A 24271-nucleotide genomic window follows, 5' to 3' on the forward strand; every position below is an offset into this window, starting at 1 on the left:
GATTTTTTATGGAATATCTACATAGGCGTACAGAGGTCCATTATCAGCACACATCACTCCTGTGTTCCAATGGCACGTTGTGTTAGCTAATCCAAGTTTATCATTTTAAAAGTCTAATTGATCATTAGAAAACCCTTTTGCAATTATGATAGCAGAGCAGAAAACTGTTGTCCTGATTTAAAGAAGCAATACAACTGTCCTTCTTTAGACTAGTTGAGTATCTGGAGCATCAGCATTTGTGGGTTCGATTACAGGCTCAAAATGGATAGCAAAAAATAACTTTCTTCTGAAACTCATCAGTCTATTCCTGTTCTGAGAAATGAAGGCTATTCCATGTGAGAAATTGCCAAGAAACTGAAGATCTCGTACAACGCTGTGTACTACTCCCTTCACAGAACAGCACAAACTGGCTCTAACCATGATAGAAAGAGGAGTGGGAGGCCCCGGTGCGCAACTGAGCAAGAGGACAAGTACATTACAGTGTCTAGTTTGAGAAACAGACGCCTTACAAGTCCTCAACTGGCAGCTTCATTAAATAGTACCTGCAAAACACCAGTCTCAACATCAACAGTGAAGAGGCGACTCTGGGATGCTGGCCTTCTAGGCAGAGTTCCTCTGTCCAGTGTCTGTGTTCTTTTGCCAATCTTAATATTTTATTTTTATTGGCTAGTCTGAGATGTGGATTTTTCTTTGCAACTCTGCCTAGAAGGCCAGCATCCTGAAGTCTGATCAATTTGATGGACAAAAAATGTGCTTTTCTTTAAAAAACAGGGAAATGTCGAAGTGACCCCAAACTTTTGAACGGTAGTGTAAGTAGAAGCAGATCAGCCTATGGTTTATATAACATAGGACACACATTCGCACTTGAACTGGTGCCGACAGACACAGTTTCTCCCAGGCTAAATGAGGAAGAACATCTCTATTTGATTATGTTCTGGCTCTCCCTGAATAACATGTAGACAGTGTTCAGACAAAGAGCCAGCAGGATTTCAACCACACTCACAACAACAATACTCAGTAAGATCTTGGCGAGTGGTTTAATTCCCAGATGTCAATTTTTCTCAACACAGAGGAGATTAGCTACGACGTAAAATATCCTATAGAGAAATGGTAGAGAGAGAGAGAGACTGCCTGCCATAACGTAGTAGTTTCCCATGGCAACAATATCAGCACTTACAAATAGGGGAATGTAATATTCAGCTCTTTTGAAATAATGGTAAAATATAGATAGACGGTCTTGCCCAGCAGCAGAATCCAATGCACGGCGCTAGATACCGATACTCTCCTATCTTACTGTATGGACAACAACTGTGAAATGTTCACACCACTCTGGGGTCTGGATTTGGCTCCATTTACTGTGTTAATTATTCTCTCCTCCTGCTGATCATTTTGCACGTGTGATGTAGGTGGTTTACAACGTTTTGTTACCTTTACATATGCCAAATAATCAGTGAGAGATGCTACACAACATGGACCTATTAAATGGCTCACCATGACAGAGTGGTTCTACATTTCTGCTGCATGACAAGTATTCGAGTGTAGCATTCATACTTTTAGCTTGAAAAATGACGCAATGTTTTCATAGGTTCTCTTTCAAAAATCTAAATAAATTGTATTTGTCACATACACGTGTTTAGCAGATGTTATTGCTGGTGTAGCGAAATGCTTGTGTTTTTAGCTCTAACAGTGCACTAATATCTAATAATTTCACAACAATACACACAAATCTAAAGTAAGGGAATGGAATTATATAAATATTATATAAATATATAAATATTCAAGCGAGCAATGTCAGAGCGGCATAGACTAAGATACAGTAGAATAATATAGAATACAGTATATACATATGAGATGAGTAAAATATGTAAACATTATTAAAGTGACTAGTGTTCAATTATTAAAGTGGCCAGTGATTTCAAGAGTTATGTATATAGGGCAGCAGCCTCTAATGTGCTAGTGATGGCTATTTAACAGTATGATGGCCTTGAGATAGAAGCTGTTTTTCAGTTTCTCGGTCCCAGCTTTGATGCACCTGTACTGACCTTGCCTTCTGGATGATAGCGGGGTGAACAGGCAGTGGCTTGGGTGGTTATTGTCCTTGATGATATTTTTGGCCTTCCTGTGACATCGGATGCTGTAGGTGTCCTGGAGGGCAGGTAGTTTGCCCCCAGTTATGGGGTCAGACCGCATCACCCTCTGGAGGACCCTGCGGATGCGGGTGGTGCAGTTGCCATACCAAGGAGTGCTACAGCCTGACAGGATGCTCTCAATTGTGCATTTGTAAAAGTTTTGAGGGTTTTAGGTGCCAAGCCACATTTCTTCATCACACTGTCTGTGGGTGGACCATTTCAGTTTGTCAGTGATGTGTACGCAGAGGAACTTGAAGCTTTCCACGTTCTCCACTGCGGTACCATCTATGTGGATGGGGGGGTTCTTCCTCTGCTGTTTCCTGAAGTCCACAATCAGCTCCTTTGTTTTGTTAACGTTGGGTAAGAGGTTATTTCCCTGGCACCACATTCCCAGGGCCCTCACCTCCTCCCTGTAGGCTGTCCTGTCATTGTTGGTAATCAGGCCTACTACTGCTGTGTCGTCTGCAAACGTCATGATGGGTGAACAGTCATGATGAACAGGGAGTACAGGTGGGGGCTGAGCACACATCCTTGTGGGTCCCCACTTTTAAGGATCAGCGAAGTGGAGATGTTTAATCCTACCTTCACCATCTGTGGGCAGCCTGTAAGGAAGTCCAGGACCCAGTTGCACAGGGCACGGCCAAGAGCTTAATGATGAGCTTGGAGGGTACTATGGTGTTGAATGCTGAGCTGTAGTCAATGAACAGCATTCTTACATACAGTTGAAGTCGGAAGGTTACATACACTTAGGTTGGAGTTATTAAAACTCGTTTTTCAACCACTCCACAAATTTCTTGTTAACAAACTATAGTTTTGTGCATGACACAAGTCATTTTTCCAACAACTGTTTACAGACAGATTATTCCACGTATAATTCACTGTATCACAATTCCAGTGGGTCAGAAGTTTACATACACTAAGTTGACTGTGCCTTTAAACAGCTTGGAAAATTCCAGAAAATTATGTCATGGCTTTAGAAGCTTCTGATAGGCTAATTGACATAATTGGAGTCAATTGGAGGTGTACCTGTGGATGTATTTCAAGGCCTACCTTCAAACTCAGTGCCTCTTTGCTTGACATCATGGGAAAATCAAAAGAAATCAGCCAAGACCTCAGATTTTTTTGTTGTTGACCTCCACAAGTCTGGTTCATCCTTGGGACAAATTTCCAAATGCCTGAAGGTACCACGTTCATCTGTACAAACAATAGTACGCAAGTATAAACACCATGGGACCATGCAGCCGTCATACTGCTCGGGAAGGAGACGCGTTCTGTCTCCTAGAGATGAACGTACTTTGGTGCAAAAAGTGCAAATCAATCCCAGAACAACAGCAAAGGACCTTGTGAAGACGCTGGAGGAAAGAGGTACAAAAGTATCTATATCCACAGTAAAACGAGTCCTATATTGACATAACATGAAAGGCAGCTCAGCAAGAAAGAAGCCATTGCTCCAAAATCACCATTAAAAAAAAGACAGACTACTGTTTGCAACTGCACATGGGGACAAAGATCGTACTTTTTGTAGAAATGTCCTCTGGTTTGATAAAACAAAAATAGAACTGTTTGGCCATAATGACCATCATTATGTTTGGATGAAAAAGAGGGAGGCTTGCAAGCCGAAGAGCACCATCCCAACCATGAAGCACGGGGGTGGCAGCATCATGTTGTCATGCTTTGCTGCAGGAGGGACTGGTGCACTTCACAAAACAGATGGCTTCATGAGAAAGGAAAATTATGTGGATATATTGAAGCAACATCTCAAGACATCAGTCAGGAAGTTAAACCTTGGTCGCAAATGGGTCTTCCAAATGGACAATGACACCAAGCATACTTCCAAAGTCAAGGTATTGGAGTGGCCATCACAAAGCCCTGACCCCAATCCTATAGAGAATTTGTGGGCAGAACCGAAAAAAGTGTGTGCGAGCAAGGAGGCCAAAAAACCTGACTCAGTTACACCAGCTCTGTCAATTCACCCAACTTATTGTGGGAAGCTTGTGGAAGGCTATCCAAAACGTTTGACCCAAGTTAAACAATTTAAAGGCAATGCTACCAAATTATAATTGAGTGTATGTAAACTTCTGACCCACTGGGAATTTGATGATAAAAATAAAAGCTGAAATAAATCAATCTCTCTGCTATTATTCTGACATTAGCATCAAATAGCCCCCGTGATATACAACATTTCAGGGAAGTTAAGAACAAATATACACAGGCAGTTAGGAAAGCTAAGGCTAGCTTTTTCAAGCAGAAATTTGCATCCTGTAGCACAAACTCAAAAAAGTTCTGGGACACTGTAAAGTCCATGGAGAATAAGAGCAACTCCTCCCAGCTGCCCACTGCACTGAGGCTAGGAAACACTGTCACCACCGATAAATCCACTATAATTGAGAATTTCAATAAGCATTTTTCTACGGCTGGCCATGCTTCCACCTGGCTACCCCTACCCCGGTCAACAGCCCTGCCATCCCCACAGCAACTTGCCCAAGCCTCCCCCACTTCTCCGTCACCCAAATCCAAATAGCTGATGTTCTTAAATAACTGCAAAACCTGGACCCCTACAAATCAGCTGGGCTAGGCAATCTGGACCCTCTCTTTTTAAAATTATCTGCCAAAATTGTTGCAACCCCTATTACTAGCCTGTTCAACCTCTCTTTCGTATCGTCTGAGATTCCCAAAGATTGGAAAGCTGCCGCGGTCATCCCCCTATTCAAAGGGGGAGACAATCTAGACCCAAATTGCTACAGACCTATATCTATCCTACCCTGCCTTTCTAAGGTCTTCGAAAGCCAAGTTAACAAACAGATTACCGACCATTTCGAATCCCACCGTACCTTCTCCGCTATGCAATCTGGTTTCAGAGCTGGTAATGGGTGCACCTCAGCCACGCACAAGGTCCTAAACGATATCATAACATCCATCGATAAGAGACATTACTGTGCAGCCGTATTCATCGATCTGGCCAAGGCTTTTGACTCTGTCAAACACCTCATTCTTATTGGCAGACTCAACAGCCTTGGTTTCTCAAATGACTGCCTCGCCTGGTTCACCAACTACTTCTCTGATAGGGTTCACGTGTCAAATCAGAGGGCCTGTTGTCCGGAGCTCTTGCAGTCTCTATGGGAGTGCCACAGGGTTCGATTCTCGGGCCGACTCTCTTCTCTGTATACATCAATGATGTCGCTCTTGCTACTGGTGATTCCCTGATCCACCTCTACGCAGACGACACCATTCTGTATACTTCTGGCCCTTCTTTGCACACTGTTAAATAACCTCCAGACGAGCTTCAATGCCACACAACTCTCCTTCCGTGGCCTCCAACTGCTCTTAAATGCAAGTAAAACTAAATGCATGCTCTTCAACCGATCGCTGTCCGCACCTGCCCGCCCATCCAGCATCACTACTCTGGACGGTTCTGACTTAGAATATGTGGACAACCACAAATACATAGGTGTCTGGCTAGACCGTAAACTCTCCTTCCAGACTCACATTAAGCATCTCCAATCCAAAATTAAATCTAAAATCGGCTTCATATTTTGCAACAAAGCATCCTTCACTCATGCTGCCAAACATTCTCTCATAAAACTGACCATCCTACCGATCCTTGACTTCGACCATGTCATCTATAAAATAGCCTCCAATACTCTACTCAACAAACTGGATGCAGTCTATCACAGTGCCATCCGTTTTGTCACCAAAGCCCCATATACTACCCACCACTGCGACCTGTACTCTCTCATTGGCTGGCCATCGCTTCATACTCGTCGCCAATCCCACTGGCTCCAGGTCATCTACAAGTTTCTGCTAGCTAAAGCCCCGCCTTATCTCAGCTCACTTGTCACCATAGCAGCACCCACCCGTAGCACGCGCTCCAGCAGGTATATCTCACTGGTCACCCCCAAAGCCAATTCCTCCTTTGGCCGCCTTTCCTTCCAGTTCTCTGCTGCCAACGAACTGCAAAAATCACTGAAGTTGGAGACCCATATCTTCCTCACTAGCTTTAAGCACCAGCTGTCAGAGCAGCTCACAGATCGCTGCACCTGTACATATCCCATCTGTAAATAGCCCATCCAACTACCTCATCCCCATACTGTATTTATTTATTTATCTTGCTCCTTTGCACCCCAGTATCTCTACTTGCACATTAATCTTCTGCGCATCTACCATTCCAATGTCTAATTGCTATATTGTAATTACTTCGCCACCATGGCCTATTTATTGCCTTACCTCCCTTATCTTACCTCATTTGCACTCACTGTATATAGATTTTTCTTTTCTCTACTGTATTATTGACTGTATGTTTGTTTATTCCATGTGTAACTGTATTGTTGTATGTGTCTAACTGCTGTGCTTTATCTTGGTCAGGCCGCAGTTGTAAATGAGAACTAGCCTACCTGGTTAAATAAAGGTGAAATATATATATATATATATTTAAATAGTCTGTGGATCTATCTGGGCGGTAAGCAAATTGAAGTGGGTCTAGGGTGTCAGGTAAGGTAGATGATCCTTGGCTTGTCTCTCAAAGTACTTCATGATAGCTCATTTAGTTCAGTTACCTTTGCTTTCTTGGGTACAGGAACAATGGTGGATATTTTGAAGCATGTGGGGACAGCAGACTGGGATATGGAGAGATTGAATATGTCCGTAAACACACCAGTCACCTGGTCTGTGCATGCTCTGAGGACGCGGCTAGGGATTCCATCTGGGCAGGTAGCCAAGCGAGGGTTAACATGCTTAAATGTTTTACTCACATCGGCCACAGAGAAGGAGAGCCCACAATCCTTGGTAGCGGGCCACGTCAGTGGCACTGTTATCCTCAAAGCGGGTGAAGAAGGTGTTTAGCTTGTCTGGAAGAAAGATATTGGTCTTTGCAATGTGGTTGGTTTTCCCTTTGTGGTCCGTGATTGTCTTTAGACCCTGCCACATATGTCTTGTGTCGGAGCCGTTGAATTGCGACTCCACTTTGTCTCTATACTGACGTTTTGCCTGTTTGATTGACTTACGGAGGGAATAAATACACTGTTTGTATTCGGCCATATTCGAAGTCACCTTGCCATGGTTAAATGTGATGGTTCGCGCTTTAGTTTTACGCTAATGCTGCCGTCTATCCACGGTTTCTGGTTAGGGTAGGTTTTAATAGTCACAATGGGTACAACATCTCCAATACACTTCCTGATAAACTCAGTCACCATGTTTCGTGTATTCGTCAATATTATTCTCGGAGGCTACCCGGAACATATCCCAGTCAGAGCGATCAAAACTATCTTGAAGCATGGATTCCGATTAGTCAGACCAGCGTTGAATAGTCCTTAGCATGGGTACTTCCTGTTTGAGTTTCTGCCTTTAGGAAGGGAGGGGCAAAATGAAGATCAGATTTGCCGAAGGGAGAGAGAGGGCCTTGTAGGCGTCCCAGAAGTTGGAGTAGCAGTGGTCGAGTGTTTTAGCAGCGCGAGTACTACAGTCAATGTGTTGATAGAACTTCAGTAGCGTTTTATAAGGTGCCACTCATCTGTCCTACGGTCATTCTCACCTCTTTTCCCTGCAGAAGATCACTACGGCTCCTAAAGCTCTCCTCAGCATGACTATATCCCTGTCTTCCTACTTAACTTTTTCAGGCGAACTGTGAGGTTAATGCTGCTGAACGTAGGACCTCAGCTTCTGTCAATAGTGTTGTGTATCGGTATTGGTATTTATTCAGATCCCCATCCTCCCAGCGGTCCCAGCTTGCGTGGCCGAAGCCAAATGCAACTGGGACAAACATTTGTCCAGCATAGTCCAAACCAGACATTTTGCTATCATGGACATGGAGGAGCTAGGGTTCGGCAAGCTGTCACTGGCAAACCACCTCAACCACAGTGCCTAGGCACCGACTGGCACTTCTCTCCCTGGGAAGACAGAGCACTTTTCCGCATCCAGGCAAGGTCTACTTGTCTGTGGCACATTCAGTACGGACGTTGAACATAATATCCCTACTGTTGGCTTACCAGGCCCATTTGTTACTGGAGATAGGCAATCTCTTAGACATCAACACAGCCATCCAGAACCTATTGAAGGAGATCTGCATCATTACAGATTTCAACCTCCGGGCCTCCAGAGGCGCCATTCAAGGCTGTGGGTGCTCCATGAGCCTTGCTGTGTTAGAGGCGAGAGCCCTGTGGCTCAACTTGTCCAGCCTCTTGGACAAGCAGATTTCCTTTACGGTCCTATTGAGCCGAACGAACTGTTTGGGCCAGTACCGCAGCAACCCAGTCTACCCCTTGACGAGCCAAGGCTTTGCGGCAGGGAAAGGGCAACACACTGGCACCAGGGTTTTCCACACTGCAAAGCCCCCAGCAATGAAGCAGGCAGCGAACCCACAGTTTGAGTCTCCTAACAGAGGCTGGCGGTGGGGAAAGCCACCCTTTGCTGCAGCCGCATCTAAGTTCCGCCCAATTGTATTTGAGGGGCCTCCCGAGTGGCGCAGCAGTCTAAGGCACTGCATCACAGTGCTAGTGGCGTCATTACAGACCCGGGTTCGATCCAGGGCTGTATAACAACCGGCCGTGATCAGGAGTCCCATAGGGCAGCGCACAATTGGCCCAGCATTGTACGGGTTAGGGGAGGGTTTGTCTGGGGAGGCTTTACTTAACTCATTGTGCTGTAGCGACTCCTTGTGGTGGGCCAGGCACTTGCAGGTTGACATCGGTCGTCGGTTGAACAGTGTTTCCTCTGACACATTGGTTTGGCTGGCTTCCGGGTTAAGCGGGCGGTTGTTAAGAAGCGAGGTTTGACAGGTTATGACTCGACCTTTGCATCCCGAGCCCGATGAGGAGTTGCACTGGTGATACAAGATCAAAATTGGGGCAAAATGGAGGTTAAAATACAACAACAAAAAAAATTTGAGAAACAAGTTATTGAAAAAGAACTCAAGTTTTCTTTTGTAACCCCGGTTCTAATAGTATGAGTGAAAGTAAGGGACCCTTAGTTGGTTTCTGATTCCTAATTATATGGCAGGAACTCAGACCCGGGTTCGATCCCGGGCTGTATAACAACCGGCCGTGATCAGGAGTCCCATAGGGCAGCGCACAATTGGCCCAGCATTGTACGGGTTAGGGGAGGGTTTGTCTGGGGAGGCTTTACTTAACTCATTGTGCTGTAGCGACTCCTTGTGGTGGGCCAGGCACTTGCAGGTTGACATCGGTCGTCGGTTGAACAGTGTTTCCTCTGACACATTGGTTTGGCTGGCTTCCGGGTTAAGCGGGCGAAGCGAGGTTTGACAGGTTATGACTCGACCTTTGCATCCCGAGCCCGATGAGGAGTTGCACTGGTGATACAAGATGAAAATTGGGGCAAAATGGAGGGTAAAATACAACAACAACAAAAATTTGAGAAACAAGTTTTTGAAAGAGAACTCAAGTTTTCTTTTGTAACCCCGGTTCTAATAGTATGAGTGAAAGTAAGGGACCCTTAGTTGGTTTCTGATTCCTAATTATATGGCAGGAACTCCTTAGCTGGGTCAAACAGAGGGGAGACATTACTTTCACACTCCCCCAAAATTTCAGATGCCAAAGCAGGTGCCTCTCCACCCCAGGAGGAGGCATCTTGTCTGAGAGCTTTGGTATGTGTCTCAAATGTCACCCTACTCCCTATTTAGTGCACTACTTTCTACCAGTGAACATAGGGAACAGGTGTGTGTTTGTGGGGGGGGGGTCAACAGAGTGGCAGATGATAAACCAGTTAAGCAACATTTTCACTACACAGCTGAAAATTACTTCCAACACACCTGAAAACACTAGCAATATTCTCCCACTTTCGGGTATTTATGCAGTGGTTATGTTGAAGAAAACTCTGTTGTACTGTACAGCAGCAGATACACTGTCATGACATTATGGTGATAAACATTTCTTTTTTTTTACAATTTGACCTGCATGTAGCTAAGGTATTTGAATGTTAATAGTACAGTAGTGAGGGGCAAATATATTGGAATCTCCTACAGGGATGTTTACTGTAGATCAAAGGGTCAATCTGCAGTTGCTACGTCCAATTTTAGACATCCAATGTTAAATAATGATATGTACACAATGATTATCAATGCCTCATGAGCTCAGTCGAACCCCATCAGAACCCACAATATAAGCGTATATACCTCCAATGTTTGTAAGGAAAGTAAATGTAAACAAACACTGTATAGCCTCAAAATATGGTTAAAACTATAACTTTGATCATCCATAGCCCTGCCTATGAATTTGAGAGTCGTTACATTTCTCCAGCCCCATCACTCAGCTTTTTACCAAAACAGTGGTGGGGATTGTTATTGTTTAAACGGCGGATTGCCGCTTTAAGGATAATAAAACTGCGTATTGCCCCACAAGCACAATAAACATCAGGAGTTATACCTATTTCCTGTTTATAATGATGTGTGTCTTGTTGTAGCCATAATGGCCGACAGCCACTCGAATCCTTAATGGTGAAACTGCCACGTCCGTTTGCGATATTACAACAACAAAGAAGTTACTGCAAACACTGAACACTGTTATTTTCCCTCGGACATCATTGCAAGCGGGATAGAGCAGCAGCATATGGACTGCAATTTTTTTTTTTACCATGATGTGCAATGCTCCCCCAGCCTTCCCTACCTCTGCTTTGTCAACAAAACAAAAACAATAACGACTGTGGGGTGGACAGTGGCACTGTTTCCCCCTACTGTGGATTCCATCTTTAACCCTCAATATGGGTAATGAGAGTGATGTCGATGCCAGTGTCTGGCTTTAGTTTCACTCATGGAGATTATCCCTGTGAATTATTCAAGCAGAGTGGAGTGGTCTTGTGTTCCAATGGCCGTGCTTGGTGTAGTCTCTGCCACCTATCAAGCAAAGGAAGATAATTCATTAGCACCAAGTCTTCAGGGTATATACTATGACATGTTCTCACCAAAATCTGGTTGATAAAGACAAAGAGAGAGAAAGAAAGAGAGGGAGAGGAGAGAGAAAGAAAGAAAGAGAGGGAGAGGAGAGAGAAAGAGGGAGAGGAGAGAGAAAGTGCAAGGTAGTGAGTGGAGTGATAAAGAAAGGATGAGATTAATTTAGTTATGCTACGTTTATTACCGACTGAAAAGGGATAGCGCCCCTGACTGCATACAGGCTCAAGACCATTGGATTCTTATGGTCGATTGTTGGTTTGATGTTGGTTTCAACTTAATAAACTATGCACAAAAATCACACCTTTTGAGGCAAAGATATTTCTTCCTCCTTCCCCACACATAGATGTTGACATTTAGCCGATGTAAAATGAAGTCCCTTTAATAAATGCGGCGAGGTTGTGATCTTTGTGTTTAAACTTGGAGTATAAAGTAGAGCCTGAACTATGCCTGACCTTCATTGTCATGGCAACAGAGGCTATGAGCACTCCCAGGAGTGCAATACTTCTATTGGTTATTATTCACAATCCGTAATGTTTCCAGAAGGTTGACTGCTGGTGGAAAATTATAGCCTACCTACCTGTACTCTGAGGAAGGTAATTGAAAATTGTTGATCTTATTATTGTCTGTGGTTTATGGACTTAGGTTGCTCTGTTTCAGTTGTATACAACATTGTAGAAGGTAATGTTGGTATTTAGAACAGATTGATCATTTATTAGAATTGAATAGTTCATCATTAAACATCCAGTACCATACTTAAAAACAAAATACACACAGTATCCTCTTGTCTATCCACTTTCTGTGGTGTTCTTTATTCCAAGGGAAGTCTCAACGAACCCCTTATTCTCAGAACACAACATTGAACAGGGACTCCCAGTCCATCTATTAACAGCATTTTTGAGCATCAGAGACAAACAACGTCCAGAGGCCCAGTTTCTCTGACTCCTGTCTAACCTGGTAATGAATTGCGCAGCGAGCCCGGCTGGGCCCGGCCTGGCACTCTACTAATGCCAGATAGAGTAGTCATCATTTATTAAAGCCTACCTGGGCTTAGTTTCACTGCCCACCACTGCAGCGAACTTCCTCAACTCCTCTACTGGCTATTATTCTTCCTCCAGGACACACAGCCTCAATGGCATAATGTATTCCGGGACTACAGATAAAAGAAGGCAAAGATCAAAATATCAATGACTGTGCCATTAGGGGAGAGTAAGATAGGGGAGTGTGGCTGAAAAGAAAGAGAATGGATATTATACAGCTTCTGGTCGATTCAGAATGGCATTTTGAAGGCACATCTTCGGAATCTGTGAGTAGAACCATGCTCCATTTGTATAGCAAAGACTTCCGGAGAATTGTCATAGCCACCATAGCTGCATGGTGCCCTGCTTGCTGTTCTGAATGTGGAGTATTGAAGATAATGGGTGTCATTAGAGTTCAAGGACTTCTTTCAATTGAGAGGACAGGCTCAATTCTCCACAGTCACATTTCAGTGATGGTGCCATGCTATTCAGTACACCACTTAGAGAGTTCAAACTTGGCATTGAACTTTATTACCAATGCCTTATTGTAGGATACCACAAAATCCCCACTGCTGTGAAAGAGTGTACAGTGTTAACCAAATAAATACAACATGGTATTTGGTGATGTAAAATATGTTTTAAAAATGTTTTTGTAAGAAAGAGACAATACAATGCTAACTCATTTCCCAAATGTGGAAAAAGAGAATGAAATTATGTGGGCAGAATCAATGTGATGAGGACCTCTGGCCAGGGGAACCTGCTGCTTTCTGTTAATGCACTGTGGCACCCATAAATTCATAGCATGTGGAAACGCTAATACCTCTCAAACACACGATTGTATTGGAGGAAATCAGATTGCACCCGTTAGGAGCCCAGCCTATCCCACTGCTCTGCTGTTCTATGGGTTACAGAGTAGGCTACAGACGCTATTTCCAACAGACTCCCCTATGATTTAATATGAACACATGCAGAATCAATGCATCCAGTAGCACTTAAGCGCTTTTCTAACGAGGTTAAGTAATCTCAGAACTACCGTAGACCTATTGGCTGTTGCTTTATTTAATTGTTTCTGGATGAAAGTAACATAAGCCTTGTTATCAAGGTCATGCAGGTCACGTTCATGGCAGAAGTATACAATATAGCTGCTCCGTTGTCTATTGTTTTCTCCTCTGGCTTTTGAATCTGCTTTACATGTTGTGTTTTCATCCATAGAGCATGCTATGTAATATGACACACACACACACCACACACACACAGACATAGACATTAAGTTGGTTGGTAACCGGGGAGAAATAAAGAGGGGAAGAAAGAGAGGCTTTGAATAATGAATGCGAAGAGGCCTGTTACACAGCAGACAAGCCTTTGAAGTGACATAACTTACTGCCACAGCTTTCATATCTTCACCCATTGCTCACATAGAGAGAGAGAGAGGGGGAAAGAGAGAGAGGGAGAGAGATAAAGAGACCAAAGCTAGTAAGAGAGGGGGAGGGACGGGGCAGGGGAGAGAAAGAGACAGAGAGAAAGAAAGCGAAAGAAAGAGAGAGAGAAGTATGGGGGCATCCATCATGCTCTTAGGCTCATCATGGACCTATTCTGAGTGTCCATCACTCTGTTAGGTGACAACTGTGACATGTTACATAGTGTGGTACTAGAGGAGATAGTGTTACTTGAACATTGAAGACACAGGAAGGGATCTGTTTAATGACTTGATTTAAGTGTTGTTGGCAAAATAAGGATTAGAGCCTTTGGTGATTTCGCTCTTAGACTATTTGATTTAGATAATTTTCAGCTGGAAGACAAATTACAGCACAGATTTCATAGGAAAGATTGGTTCTTCTTTGCTCTTTCAGTACTATCCATTATTTCCTGAAAAGGGACATAACACATGGGTTTCCGTTTTCTCACTTATAAACTCTGAACTCTTACTGGCACTGCCCTTATCACAGAATTCCTCCGGGTTCCCTGCTTTCTGAGGAATCTGGGGACATCTCGGAATAAAAACGATTTCATGCCTCTGATAGCACAAGAGTGAGGCATGACAATTACGCCTACGTGTCTTAATTACATTATTCATGTGATTTACATTCATTAACTGAACACTGGTTAAGGAACATTGTTCGTGACGTTCAAATTAGACATCCACTTGTTATGAGTTGGGATGCCTCAAACTGTGCCACGATGACTCACCTAGTGTCAAAAGTAGTGCACTATATGGGGAATAGGGTGGGTTTTAAGATGCAGCCTATAGGACTTTTGTCATTACTGTAAGTATGTTATGCCTGACCTCCTCCCCCTGTCCTCCTCCCCAGCCACAGGACCAAGTCATCAGGCTGGCCACCTCCTTCTGGCACCTGGAGCGCCGCTCATGGACCCTCCAATGGATGGGATATGGCCACCAATAGAGACGGACGAGACTGCTACATCAAGTAAGTCGAGTCGAGAGGAGAGGAGAGGAGAGACGAGGAGAGGAGAGGAGAGGAGGAAAGAGGAGGGAAGAGGAGAGGAGGAACGAGGAGAGAAAAAAAGAAGACAGTGGTTCTCTCTCAGTCCCAGATGTTTGGAAGGCTTTGGCAACCTGTGATTATTTCAGCCACGTCATTGCCTAGTGCCTCCACACTCTCTCTCTCCCTCCATCTGTGCCTTCAGAATACTGATTCTCCTTTTCTTTCCATTGCTGCGCACAGACACAGACCCTGTCTGCACACAGACTCTCTCTCTCTCTCACACACACACTCACAGTCATGCTCCAACCACTTTACTGTAGCTAGCTCTGGAGCAGAGAAGTAAACCCTAATTATGTTCTCTGCCGGCTCCTGATAAAGAATTCACCTGCGTAGCGACTTTCTTTGATCTCTATGAAACTGCATGTAGCTGCAGAGACGCTGGGGTGCAGTGCTATCAGCATAATCGATTCATAGCCATTCTGGATATCTGAGGAGGACTACAGGTAAAATAATCCTCTCTGTCTATCTGTCTCTCCTGTGATCTGAATGTGGTTTGACTGTACTGTTCTGCTCTGTACTGTACTGTTCTGTACTATATGCGGGCAAGAAAGCCCAGAGTAACAAGTGAGTGTTTGGCTGCTTCTTCATGTCTAATGATGTTTCTGTAGGAGGATGAGGCTTTGCAACAAAAAAAAGACAAGATTCCCAGCCGTACTGTGGCATTCGTAGTTATCTCTTCATGCATAATATAGTGCTTTCTTATTTAGACACAGTGTGTACTCATGGAATATGCACCCTGCTGTAATACAATATTACATACAGTATGTGCACATTGTTTGCCTAGCGATTACATATAAACCTAGCTCTCATAAGGAGATTTGTGATGTGTTATATTGTGATCTTGTGCTGCATTGAGATAGGTACTGTCGGAAACAGGCTAGGGAACTTATCATACTTGGGTTAGAGCTTGAGCAGCGTGATGTCAGACAGGTTACATAAGAGCTCCAGAGGAGGACGGAGTGTATTGGATGTACATAGTCTGTCTGGATGAGGCACGTCACCGAGGCTGGTTTGGCTCGAACCTTGCTAAATAGGAAGAAGACTCATAAATAATGTGGCGTGTCTGTGTCAGTAGTGATCGCTCAGTTTTTCAAGGTTCTAATTGTTTGACATCAAGTTGTGGTGTTGCTTAATGGAACAGGTATAGTATGCATGACAAGATGGCATGAATAAACCAGTGACAGTGACTAAGCATACTGTATCACACCATATACACTGAGTGTATAAAACATTATGAACACCTGCTCTTTCCATGACATAGACTGACCAGGTGAGTCCAGGTGAAAGCTGTGATCCCTTATTGATGTCACTTGTTAAATCCACTTCAATCAGTGTAGATGAAGAGGAGGAGACAGGTTAAAGAAGGATTTTTAAGCCTTGAAACAATTGAGACATGGATTGTGTATGTGTGCCATTCAGAGGGTGAATGGACAAGACAAAATATTTAAGCGCCTTTGAACGGGTTATGGTAGTAGGTGCCAGGCGCACCGGTTTGGGTCAAGAACTACAACAGTTTCCCGTGGGCATCCAGCCAACTTGCCACAACTGTGGGAGTATTGGAGTCAACATGGGCCAGCATTCCTGTGGAACTCTTTCGACACCTTGTAGAGGCCATGCCCCGACTAATTGAGGCTCTTCCGAGGGCAAAATTGGGGAGGGGGGGCGGTGCAACTCAATATTAGGAAGGTATTCCTAATGTTTGGTATACTCAGTGTATAACAGAGATAGCTAGCTATATGACTTTGGAAAGAGGTATATATTTATAGTCCATAGGAGTTAAAAGGTTGGATTACATCAGTAGCATTGCGGTGATATGGTCAAAAGCCCAGTTTCATGATGACTGATCATAGAAGAGGATAATTCCATAAGATATCTAAGACTATAATGTACTGTCTCTCTCTCTCTCGCTCTCTCTCTCTCTCTCTCTCTCTCTCTCTCTCTCTCTCTCTGCCTCTCTCTCTCGCTCACTCTCTCTCTGACTCTTTCTCTCTCGCTCACTCTCTCTCTGACTCTTTCTCTCTCTCTCTCTCTCTCTCTCTCTCTCTCACTCTCTCTCTCTGTCTCTCACTCTCTATCTCTTTCTCTGTCTCTCTCTCTCCATCCCACACTCTACCTGTTTGTAATAGAGGAAACATATTTTAATCTAAGAGTACATTTAAGGTGAAAAGGTGGGGTAAGCAGAGCTGCGAGTCAGCATCATTTCCCGAAGTTGGCTTTATCAAAAGCTTTACTTCATACATTAGGCATTATATCGCTTGTCAATGGTAATTCAAAGTGCTTAGAACATTGCTACCCAAGCAGGGAGTACACGGCCAAAAAAAACCAGAACAAAATTACTTCAAGAGAAATGGTTTGTTGCAACCCTTCAGACGTTCTCCTCTTAAGAAGATTTGGTCCTGGTGGCGACTAAGTAAGGACAATAGTTTGTGTTGCTTATGTTTATATATCTTGTGTTGCTTATGGTCAGTCACTTAGCTGCTTAGTGATCAGTCACTATGGGTTATGAGGAATGTGTAGATCATAGAAATAAAAGTTCTAGAACGATTATATTTCTATGTTGTAGAATGGGGCAAGCTGCAGAACATTAGTAACTAATTGTGCTGATTAGTGTCCATTAGACACAGCCCAGCTAGCACATAGTGTTCTGAGAACCATATGTTTCTTAGAGCTTGGTGAGAGCGTGGTTGTCTTATGGTTATTTTGGATACAACCTTTCCACAACTTTCTGGGAATGGTGCAAGATGCACCCTCGACAACTACAGTGATTATTATTATTTGAACAAGCTGGTCATTGATGAACATTTGAACATCTTGGCCACGTTCTGTTATAATCTCCACCCGGCACAGCCAGAAGAGGACTGGCCACCTCTCATAGCCTGGTTCCTCTCTAGGTTTCTTCCTAGGTTTTGGCCTTTCTAGGGAGTTTTTCCTAGCCACCATGCTTCTACACCTGCATTGCTTGCTGTTTGGGGTTTTAGGCTGGGTTTCTGTACAGCACTTTGAGATATCAGCTGATCTAAGATTGGCTATATAAATTTATTTAATTTGATACATTTTTGTTGTTGTTGAAATAAGAAGAAAGGAGAGAACTTCAAACTTCTGTTCCCATTCACTTTTCCAATTGTAAACGAGTGAGATAGATCATGGAGCATGTGGAGGACGCATAGAAGTTCATGTGGATGGAGAAGGAAATGCATTGTTTTACACTGACCATCAGGGTGTACCCTGTCCATGCATACTAAATGACCGACATTGCATACTCTATGAATATGACTATGGCCTTGGGAGAGGTGAGCAGAGGAAACGTATGGCTTCATTCCAACAACCAATGTGAAACCAAAAACATACGTTCACACAACTTCCAAGGAACTAAATGTGCTAGCTGAGAGGGCTTGTCAGTACGTTGGGAGGCGGGCCATCTCTAGCAGGTGGCCGTGGTTGGAGATGAGACAGCACACTTCCTGGTTGCAGATGTCCATATGTTTTTCCACTGCACACAATCTGTTGTGGTTGTCATGTATAAGTGCTGAAACCAACATCACAAATCCAAAAGTGACTTTGTCTCAGTGGCACCTTAGCAATATGATATGTTTTATTGCAACCCAAAACCAAGGGAATCAACCATATAACATTACTCACAATGTGTTTCAAATGTCAGTAAGAAGACGTCTGTGTGTCTGTTACCATAGGCCTCCGTGTAAATGTCAAGAAGCCCCTGCCTGCACCTCCCCTGCCCTCGCTCAGTGCCTTGAAAGATTAATTGTGGGTATTTAGTGACGAATGGAACATGTGTCAGGAATGACTGTGAATTACACACTGGCTCCCCAGTCAGCCCACAGGCCTAATTACCCAACACAGTGGCTACCATGGGAAGAGTTGCTACTGCTGCCTCTGATGCTACAGTTCTGCTGCTGGAGAAGGGAGAGATACTGGATAAGGAAAAACTGGAGGAACATACAGAGGAGATGCAAAGCTACAAATTGGCACATAAACAGTTTTGTTGACAGTTTATGTGGTGTAAATGTAAAGGATCTTATAGTTTGATTAATTGATGTACTGTATGTGATCTACAAATCCACTTATTAACACAGTTAACATGATAGTCTAATTGAATTGCAGTCTATTTACATAGATCCATCTAGAGAGAATATCCCGAATTAAAGTCAATGTTGACTAGTTCAAATGAGAGGGGTGATCGGGGTTCAGACTGAGGAGTGTTCGGCAACAGACTAACAGGTATCAGTGACAGGTTGGCCAGCCACAGTGGTTCCACAGGTCCAACATGAAGCCAGTCTGTCTCTGTTTGAACCTCAGGACTTGGCCCTTCCCTAATCACCAGCATACTGCACCGCCTCACACAGGTCAAAGGCTCATTGGCCAATGGCCACACGTTCTATTTCTGGTTTCCCATATGCCTGAAAAATCACATGCAAGTAAGATGCTGCCATATACTTTTTTAGTGCTAAATCTGGAAAAAGCAGTGTTTCCTACTGGGCACACATTCCCACTGGGCACACCACGTCAATTCAATGTGGATAATTGGGTAATATTTGGTTGAGAAGTTGATCAATGATATTACAACCTATATTCACCCACTCAAAATACCCAAAGTTTGTTGAATTTCCAATGCTTTAAAACATCTAAAAGCACAACCAAATTCCAATGAAAAAACAATGTCTTATTTTTGCTTTAGTTGTCATCCAAATGTTTATCACTGTGCTTTCAACCATTTAAAGGCACAGCAAAGATCAAATGGAAATACAATGTCAGATCTTTTTTTAAATGTATACAACAAATTCATGTGTTATTACTGTGCTTCATCTAATAGCAGAACCAAATGACCTGGATTGCAGTTGAGATTACATTAAAAGTACATGGTGCAAGCGATCAATGCCCTTCGAGATTTTGCACAGATTATTACAGCAATTACTCTATAGCACTCTATAATACTCCGTGAACTGGTCATCTCTGTATACCCGTCGCAAGACCCACTGGTTGATGCCAGGGGCGAAAATCTGATATCAACTTTGGAGGGGACAATTACATGAAATTTTCTCAAGAGCAATTCCTGAGGGGGACACCAAAAGTAGTGCTGTAACACATAGCCTACATTGTAATATGGTAAATGTATGTTGAGGAACCAAAGAAATAAGGTGTTTGCCGTACTCCTAACTACCGGTACCCAAAACTACACAACTAATCAGTGGTGTTACCCGGGTTAAATAAAGGTGAAATAAAATAAATAAATAAAAGTTCCCTTGCGACAATTTAGCTTTTGCAACGAGACCATTAAATATATTTAAGACAATGGTAGAAGAGAGTGTAGTTCTGTTCAGTTTGGACTTCAGTTTATCGCTAACCTTATCACAGGGACTTTGAAGCACTAACTTACATCATCTGCATGCTGATCTTGGAATAAATTGACTATAGCAAAGATTCCATCTTTGACGAGGCCACATAAATGGAATAGGTACTAGCTAGCTTAATAGTTCATATTTGCCCGCTAGCTCTGCATATTCAGCTAGTGTGTGTACGCGATTGACTGGATTAACCTCACGTCAGTTACGTTCATTGAGTGCCTTTCAGACAGTGGATACCACCCCTCTGTTACCTTGCCAACTAAGGAACTGGCAGTGGAGCAAACCATTGTGAGGCAAAGGGTGGGGGGGTCGCAATCTTTTGAAACTTAAAAACGCGCTATTAAGTGTCTATAATCAGCACAATTGCTTTCATTGCGTATTATTAATATTATTTAAATTACATAGTTATGTTTCAGTGATATATTGGGGGGGACAAATCATATTTTTCCCAGGATGGGGGGGTCGTGTGTCCCCCGTCCCCCCCGGGATTTTCGCCCCTGGTTGATGCTTATTTAGAATACCCTCTAAGCCTCACTCCCCCCTATCTGAGATACCCACTGCAGCTCTCATCCTCCACATACAATACCCATTCTGCTAGTCACATTATGTTAAAGGTCCCCAAAGCACACACATCCCTTCGTCGCTCCTCTTCAGTTCGCTGCAGCTGGAACGAGCATCAAAAAGCACTCAAACTGGACCATTTTATCTCTATCTCCCGGGCTCCTGAGTGGCGCTGCTGTCTAAGGCTGCATCTCCGTGCTAGAGATGTCACTAAATATGTCACTAAAGACACCCCTGATTCAAATCCAGGCTGTATCATAACCGGCCGTGATTGGGAGTCCCATAGGGCGGCGCACAATTGGCCCAGCGTCGTCTGGGTTTGGGCGGCGTAGGCCGTCATTGTAAATAAGAATTTGTTCATAACTGGCTTGCCTAGTTAAATAAAAAATATAATTCATTCAAAGATTCAATCATGGACACTCTTACTGACAGTTGTGGCTGCTTTGTGTGATGTATTGTTGTCTCTACATTCTTGCCCTTTGTATGCTGTTGTCTCTGCCCAATAATGTTTGTACCATGTTTTGTGCTGCTGCCATGTTGTGTTGCTACCATGTTGTTGTCATGATGTGTTTTCATGTGTTGCTGCCATGCTGTTGTTGTCTTAGGTCTCTCTTTATGTATGTGTTGTGGTGTCCCTCTTGTTGTGATGTGTGTTTTGTCCTATATTTTCATTTTATTTTTAATCCCAGCCCTCGCCCCCGCAGGAGGCCTTTTGCCCATTGGTAGGCCGTCATTATAAATAAGAATTTGTTCTTAACTGACTTAAATAAACTAGTTAAATAAACGTTTAAACAAATACAAAAAAAATGTTACAAATGAAGATCTTCACAGACCTGCAACCTACGCATGGTATTTTGAACATGCAGGCTTTGATTAAGAAGAAATGTATAGTTACAGTAACCTTGAAATGTTGTCATGGATGTGTTACTCATTTTAAGCTTGAATGTTACGTTAGTTTGTAAGATAGCCTTAACTTTAGGTTATTTACTGTATTACAACAGGAATATTGAATTGTGTTTGGTTGACAACACAACCAACTATCAACATTCAAAGGAGCTTGGATAGATCCATCTGTGCTACTGGCTTAATCCCATCCTTTAACTTTTCTTTGTGGTATTATTTGTGGTTGAGTTTTCTTTTTGGTTGAGGAGATGTGAATCCAACATATGATTTGTTACCTTGTCGACTAAATCAGTTGCACAGTTGAAACTATCCAAGCAGAAGATAAAATGTAACTTTTTTCCAATCCAATGAATTTTCAACATAGACTCGGCAAATTACGTTGAAATAACTTTGATTCAACCAGTTTCTGCCCAGTGGGTTATCTGCATTAGAATGTGTGCATGTTAAGTTTGCGATTTTCTTGATAAGAGTGAAAGTGAGGCTGCATGAAGATATAATCACAGCTAGATTGTCATCGCCCACGTGTTCTATTTTGAGGCATGGCAGTAGTTTGTAATTTCAGACTAAATGCTACTTTTCAGCTTTGAACGTTTAAGGAACTTAATAGACTGGGAAACGTCCAGTTGGTTCATATCTAAGAGCATGACATTTACTGATGTACTCCTACTGTATGTTTCAGATTTATGGAAGAATATATATTCATTTGTAATGTTTTTGATTATTTTTTTTACATATTTTGTTAAATGAATTTTTAACACCTTTTGGCCCATTTTGGATATACTGAATCACATCTCCATTTTAAAGATGAAAGGTCAAATCAAATATAATTTTATTTGTCACGTACACAGGATACAGCAGTTATAAACAGTACAGTGAAATGCCTGTTTGTAAGCTCTTACTCAACAATGCAATAATACTAAGTCATATAAATAAAATACACACAAGAAATCAAATACAATAAAACAAGTACACATGAAAATATACACTACATACAAGGTCCATACCAGTACCAATGGTAAAAATAGATTTGTTGGTGTTCAGTCTTGTAGTGACACTATCACCTGTTTAGTGACCTGTTGGACTTATGGTTGTCCCCTTCCCTCTTCACTCTCCCAGCCACGTGTCCCAAAGCAGCTCCCTGGAGGAGGTTCGCCTGGACGGGGACAAGTTTGTACCTCCAGCCCCCCGCAAGGTGGAGATGAGACGAGATCCAGTCCTGGGCTTTGGCTTTGTGGCAGGCAGTGAGAAACCTGTGGTGGTCCGGTCAGTCACACCAGGTAAACATACCAGCCCACCTGTAAACCAATCATGTCACCATTAATAACCACAGCTTCACACATAGCCATTATCAACAGGAAGTAAGATGTATTACTGTATATCCAATGGTGACCAGATGACAAAAGATGGCGACCAATTGGTGATGATAACCAATGAAAGGCCACATTTTATTTATAAACCATGCACTTCAGGGTACTTTATAAATTAGCCAACCTTATGCCTAAAGAGTACAATGAATCCAGAAAACAAAGAAGAATTACTAGCTAGAAACTTTGTAATTGGTACCACTGCCCTGTGGTTCCCTGTGTCTTGGTAGGAGGTCCCTCTGAGGGCAGACTGACCCCAGGAGACGAGATCATCATGATTAATGATGAGCCGGTTAGCTCCGCCCCCAGGGAGAGGGTCATCGACCTCGTCAGGTACAGGAACTCAATGTCTCTAACATACATACAGTATCCCTGCTGAGTTTAGATGGGATTCATGTATGCACAGGAAGTCATTTGGACATTTCTTTCCTGAAACATTGTAATGTCAAGCTGTGTGTGCCTTGCCTTGCTGAGTCATTTCCATGGCTCATGAGTCATGACAATAGTCAATGTCTATATGAATGAGACCCCTGTTTTAATTGGTTAACTAACTAAAAAAAAAACCTGCAGTGAAGGATAATGCCATATGTATAGATTCAATGTCAATGCCAGAAATACCCAGATTGTGTGGGGTAATGGGGTAGAGTATTTTGCCCACGTCTGCACCATGCGGGTCCAACTACAGTGAGGGAAAAAAGTATTTGATCCCCTGCTGATTTTGTACGTTCGCCCACTGACAAAGAAATGATCAGTCTATAATTTTAATGGTAGGTTTATTTGACCAGTGAGAGACAGAATAACAATAAAAAAATCCAGAAAAACGCATGTCAAAAATGTTATAAATTGATTTGCATTTTAACGAGGGAAATAAGTATTTGACCCCCTCTCAATCAGAAAGATTGCTTCTGTGGACAGGTGTCTTTTATACAGGTAACGAGCTGAGATTAGGAGCACAGTCTTAAAGGGAGTGCTCCTAATCTCAGTTTGTTACCTGTATAAAAGACACCTGTCCACAGAAGCAATCAATCAATCAGATTCCAAACTCTCCACCATGGCCAAGACCAAAGAGCTCTCCAAGGATGTCAGGGACAAGATTGTAGACCTACACAAGGCTGGAATAGGCTACAAGACCATCGCCAAGCAGCTTGGTGAGAAGGTGACAACAGTTGGTGCGATTATTCGCAAATGGAAGAAACACAAAAGAACTGTCAATCTCCCTCGGCCTGGGGCTCCATGCCAGATCTCACCTCGTGGAGTTGCAATGATCATGAGAACGGTGAGGAATCAGCCCAGAACTACACGGGAGGATCTTGTCAATGATCTCAAGGCAGCTGGGACCATAGTCACCAAGAAAACAATTGGTAACACACTACGCTGTGAAGGACTGAAATCCTGCAGCGCCCGCAAGGTCCCCCTGCTCAAGAAAGCACATATACATGCCCGTCTGAAGTTTGCCAATGAACATCTGAATGATTCAGAGGACAATTGGGTGAAAGTGTTGTGGTCAGATGAGACCAAAATGGAGCTCTTTGGCATCA

The 24271-nt window shown here is 43.1% G+C and overlaps 1 protein-coding gene across 4 annotated transcripts in view; it reads left to right on the forward strand.

Annotated features, from left to right (window-relative positions):
* The window catches only part of LOC106581916 (FERM and PDZ domain-containing protein 4), a 52127-nt gene that overhangs the window by 14472 nt on the left and 13384 nt on the right, over positions 1–24271 (forward strand). For 3 of the 4 annotated variants that reach the window (XM_014164378.2, XM_045704628.1, XM_014164379.2), the window contains exons 2-4: positions 14351–14467; positions 22486–22646; positions 22964–23066. In XM_014164378.2, coding sequence (XP_014019853.2) covers positions 14351–14467; positions 22486–22646; positions 22964–23066 — 381 coding nt within the window. Of the gene's footprint in view, positions 1–14350; positions 14468–14515; positions 14989–22485; positions 22647–22963; positions 23067–24271 lie in introns of those variants that run through there. The other variant, XM_014164381.2, reaches the window with a different exon arrangement.

The sequence above is a fragment of the Salmo salar genome, chromosome ssa21 (genome assembly GCF_905237065.1).
Source record: "Salmo salar chromosome ssa21, Ssal_v3.1, whole genome shotgun sequence".
Classification (NCBI taxonomy): domain Eukaryota; kingdom Metazoa; phylum Chordata; class Actinopteri; order Salmoniformes; family Salmonidae; genus Salmo; species Salmo salar.